This window comes from Populus alba, chromosome 13 (genome assembly GCF_005239225.2).
Source record: "Populus alba chromosome 13, ASM523922v2, whole genome shotgun sequence".
In the NCBI taxonomy this organism is placed as follows: Eukaryota; Viridiplantae; Streptophyta; class Magnoliopsida; order Malpighiales; family Salicaceae; genus Populus; species Populus alba.
In genome coordinates, this window is record NC_133296.1 from 16,221,334 (window position 1) to 16,222,461 (window position 1,128).

Sequence of the window (1,128 nt, forward strand, 5' to 3'; positions counted from 1 at the left end):
AAATATCTAGCATGTCTTTTCTGTTTCTCTCTTTGGAATATCTCTTCACATGTAATTCAATGACCAGTTATTAGGTAAGACAAGCTCTATATTCCTCTGCTATCTTTCCTCTCGCAAAGTATTTGAATGTGGCTAGAGAGGACCATTTCTGATCAATTTGGTGCATTATAGCTTTCTATTGTCCTAGTTGAGGATAATTATAATTCCAAACACTCTTTGCTACCCCTCTCTCTATCTTTCTGACTAAGTATATGCTTTTCTTGAGGCCGCCGCGACCGATCAAACAGGCAAGCTAGCCATGGAGACTTCAGTAGTATACCATACACACCGCCTATTTCTGGATACGGATTCAGCAATGCCACCTTATAACCAAGGAGACAGGAATTCTAGCGATTACATCCTCGGAACTGGTGCAAATTTTGATGGCAAAGTGGTGATGGTTTTGGTAGCTTTGCTATTTGCATTAGTATGTGCGTTTGGAATAAATTCCATAGCACGTTGTGCCACAAGAAATGGGTATAGAATTGGCTTTGAGACTCCACAACAGGCTACTTCACGCCTAGCTGCAGCTACTAATACAGAACTGAAGAAGAGTGCGTTGGGGCAGATTCCGGTGGTGCCATATAAATCAGGACTAAATATTCAGGTCAGTACTGATTGTCCGATTTGTCTTGGAGAATTTTCGGAAGGCGAAAAGGTAAGAGTTCTACCACAATGTAGCCATGGTTTCCATGTTAAGTGTATAGACAAATGGTTATTGTTGCACTCATCATGCCCCTTATGCCGACAAGCATTAGTACTGTCGTAGAAGAGGCGAATAAGAGAGTCCGGGCGCCAGAAAATGGGCCTGTGAATAACTCAGGGCTGTAAAGAGACGGTCAAACTTAATAATGGAGCTGTGAGCTGGTTGTTGGCACCAAAGTTTCTATGATGAAGTCAAGTCTTGGTTCTATGGATCTTTGTATCATTATAGTTATTAGTTAGGATATATATATTTAGGATGTGTAAGGGTCAGCTTTTGTTACAACTGTTACTATACTTATAAAAAATGTGTGGTAACATATATGTTAAAAAAATGTTTTTATATGTCAACATATTCAAAAGTTTTCCAGTTTTCGGAATGTTTCA

The 1,128-nt window shown here is 39.5% G+C and overlaps 1 protein-coding gene across 1 annotated transcript; it reads left to right on the top strand.

The window, feature by feature from the left end:
• On the top strand, positions 1-1,128 carry LOC118054025 (RING-H2 finger protein ATL74). The gene has a single exon (XM_035065458.2). It carries the CDS (start codon positions 299-301, stop codon positions 806-808), a length of 510 nt encoding a protein of 169 aa, XP_034921349.1. The 5' UTR covers positions 1-298; the 3' UTR covers positions 809-1,128.

Excerpts from the sequence above, each read along its gene's own strand:
- LOC118054025 (XM_035065458.2), top strand. The coding sequence starts at position 299 with ATGGAGACTTCAGTAGTATACCATACACACCGCCTATTTCTGGATACG.